Below are 2,842 nucleotides of genomic sequence, written 5' to 3' on the forward strand. Positions count from 1 at the left end.
TCTCCGATGGCACCTGCCTGGTCGAGTTCCAGTTCATGCTGCCCTCCTCCCACCCAAACAGGTACAGAGGGGTCCCCCCTCTTTCCCCCCCACCTGCTGGACCTGCTCCCTCTGGCAAAGCTGTTGGGGTTGTGTCATCTCCTCTGCATAAGACACGGAGGCTCGGAGGGAGCTGCCTCTGCCAGTGGGGCAGGATGAGCCCTCTCTGGGTCAGGGGCCCACGTGGGACCTGTGTGGTCCCCATCAGACCTGCGTGGTCCCCACCAGACCCAGGAGTGGGGCCTCCACCCACGGCTGATGGCTGCCATGCTCCTGGTGCAGGATGTCTGCCCCCATCAGCATCTCCAACCCTGACCTGGTCCGGCACAGCACCGAGCTCTTCATGGACAGTGGCTTTTCTCCCCTGAGCCAGCGGATGGGAGCTATGGTGGCCTTCGACAGATTTGAGGACTTCACAAGGTGGGGGTGTGGGGTCGTGCCTGGCTGGTTGTGTGTGCGTCTCGTGGGTGCCACGGCAGGTGTTAGAGAGCAGAAGTGGGTGGAAGAGCTGAAGCTGGTGGTGATTGGGCAGTGCTTGGAGCAGCTCCTGCTCCTCCTGCAGCTGGAGGTCAGGGCTGAGTGATGTTTTCAGTGCAACAGGTACCTGGTAGGGACATGACGTGTCTTGTGGGAACACGTGAAGCCTGGCAGGAGCTTAAGTGGCATGGGTTAAGCATTGAGGCCACATCTTGTATACTGGGTTCAGTTTTGGGCACCCCACTCCAAGAAGGACACTGAGGGGCTGGAGCGTGGGTAGAGAAGGGCAACAAAGCTGGGGAAGGGTCTAGAGCCCAAGTGTGGTGAGGAACAGCTGAGGGATTGTTGAGCCTGGAGCAAAGGAGGCTCAGGAGAGACCTTCTCCCTCTCAACTCCCTGACAGGAAGTTGGAACCAGGTGGGGGTCAGGCTGTTCTCCCAAGGAACAAGCAACAGGACAAGAGGAAATGGCCTCGAGTTGCCCCAGGGGAGGTCTAGGTTGAACCAGAGGATCAATGTCTTCCCCTTGAGGGTTGCCCAGGGCTGTGCCAGGCTGCCCAGGGCAGTGGTGGAATCCCCATCCCTGGAGGGGTTTCCAAGCTGTGGTGCTGAGGGACACGGGTCAGTGGGGACCTGGCAGTGCTGGGTCAATGGTTGGACTCGGTGACCTTGAAGGTCTCTTGCAACTGGAACAATTCAGTGACCGTGTGGTCTCTGCACGTTAGCCCAGCAGAGCTCAGAGCTGCTTCAGGAGCTGGGGCTGTCGTGTGCCCCCTGAGCCAGCACGTGCCCTCACACCACTGCGCTGGTCCCCGGGTCCCTGGTGATGTCCCCTCAAGGCAGAGGCTGGGCACGAGGTGCTGACCCCTCAGCCCATCTCTGCTCCTTGGGCAGGAACTTCGATGAGGTGATCTCCTGCTTTGCCAACCCGCCTGTGGAGAGCGCGCTGCTCAGCGAGGCCCGAGCCGCCGGCGGCGAGGAGGATGATGCCAAGGTGGGCACGAGGCCGTTGCTGTCCCTCCTGGGTGGTGCCCGGATGGCAGTGGTGCCACTGGTCAGGGTTGATGGGGAGGTTTTCTTGCCAGAATGTCCACGAGGAGCCAATCCACATCGTCAACATCGCACTCCGCTGCGCCGACCATATGGAAGACGAGAAGTTGGTGCCCATCTTCAGAGCCTTTGCTCAGTCCAAGGTCTGTCCCTGGGGCCAGGCTCCTTTTTTTGCAGACCCTGCAAGCCAGGGCTCTGTACCCCAAGGTGCCTCCTCACCTCCACGTGGTGCTCCCTGAAACACTGCACCCCACTGCGGCCACTTGGGCTCTGTTTGCTCCCTCGGTGGGGATGTTTCAGCTTTCATGACTGGTGGAGTCTTCTGTTTCTGTGCAGAAAAACATCCTCGTTGACTGTGGTCTCCGGAGGATCACGTTTCTCATTGCCCAGCAGGTAAGTGCAGCCAACAGAGCCCTTAGACACGTCGTGCTCCTGCCTCCCTAAAGCACACAGAAACATCTCTGAGCACCTTCTGACGTAGCACTGGGTGGTGGATGCGCTGACTGTGCATCAGGAGCTGGGGGTTAGTCCATGAGGGGTTCAGTGAGTGGGTTATCTCCTGTATTGGACATCCCATGATCCATGTGATCATGCTTTATGCCACTAACACCTCCAGAAACGGGTGGTTCCTGTGTGGCAGCTCCATGGCTTTAAGCTGCCTTTAAAAAAGCAGCTCTGGGTTTTTTTTTTTAAGGGGGGCAGAAGCCTGCAAGGTTTTTCTTTTTAATGACTTCACTGAAAATCAGAAAAATCCTGTGTGCCAAGCTGATTCATGTTACCTTCTCTTTGTTCTAGAGGGAATTCCCGAAGTTCTTCACCTTCAGAGCCAGGGATGAGGTAGGAGCTGTGGGTGGGGTAGGAGCTGTGGCTGGGGTAGGAGCTGTGGCTGGGGTAGGGGGTGTGCCCGGCCCCTCGCCCACCCCGCCGTGCCGCGGCAGTTCGCAGAGGACCGCATCTACCGGCACCTGGAGCCGGCCCTGGCCTTCCAGCTGGAGCTCAGCCGCATGTGCAACTTCGACCTGACTGCCATCCCCTGTGCCAACCACAAGATGCATCTCTACCTGGGGGCTGCCAAGGTGCAGGCGGGCGCCGAGGCCACCGACTACCATACCGCTTCTTCATCCGCGCCATCGTGCGCCACTCCGACCTCGTCACCAAGGCGAGTCCCTTGGCTGTGGAAGTGGGGGTGGGCTTGTTTGGGGCACGGGGGTGGCCCCGGGTGCCCCTGAGCTGCCCGGTGTGCTGCAGGAGGCCTCCTTTGAGTACCTGCAAAACGA

At 59.5% G+C, this 2,842-nt stretch overlaps 1 protein-coding gene across 1 annotated transcript in view; it reads left to right on the forward strand.

The window, feature by feature from the left end:
- LOC103774483 (acetyl-CoA carboxylase 2-like) overlaps positions 1 to 2,842 on the forward strand; it is a gene marked incomplete at its 5' end in the record, with an annotated part of 13,513 nt that overhangs the window by 1,173 nt on the left and 9,498 nt on the right. Inside the window, 9 exon segments of the mRNA XM_008941893.1 lie at positions 1 to 61; positions 322 to 459; positions 1,410 to 1,509; positions 1,601 to 1,708; positions 1,902 to 1,958; positions 2,361 to 2,402; positions 2,504 to 2,668; positions 2,671 to 2,724; positions 2,814 to 2,838. The exon segment at positions 1 to 61 is cut by the window's left edge and continues 79 nt beyond it. Coding sequence (XP_008940141.1) covers positions 1 to 61; positions 322 to 459; positions 1,410 to 1,509; positions 1,601 to 1,708; positions 1,902 to 1,958; positions 2,361 to 2,402; positions 2,504 to 2,668; positions 2,671 to 2,724; positions 2,814 to 2,838 — 750 coding nt within the window.

The sequence above is a fragment of the Merops nubicus genome, unplaced genomic scaffold (genome assembly GCF_000691845.1).
Source record: "Merops nubicus isolate BGI_N331 unplaced genomic scaffold, ASM69184v1 scaffold27396, whole genome shotgun sequence".
Lineage (NCBI taxonomy): Eukaryota > Metazoa > Chordata > Aves > Coraciiformes > Meropidae > Merops > Merops nubicus.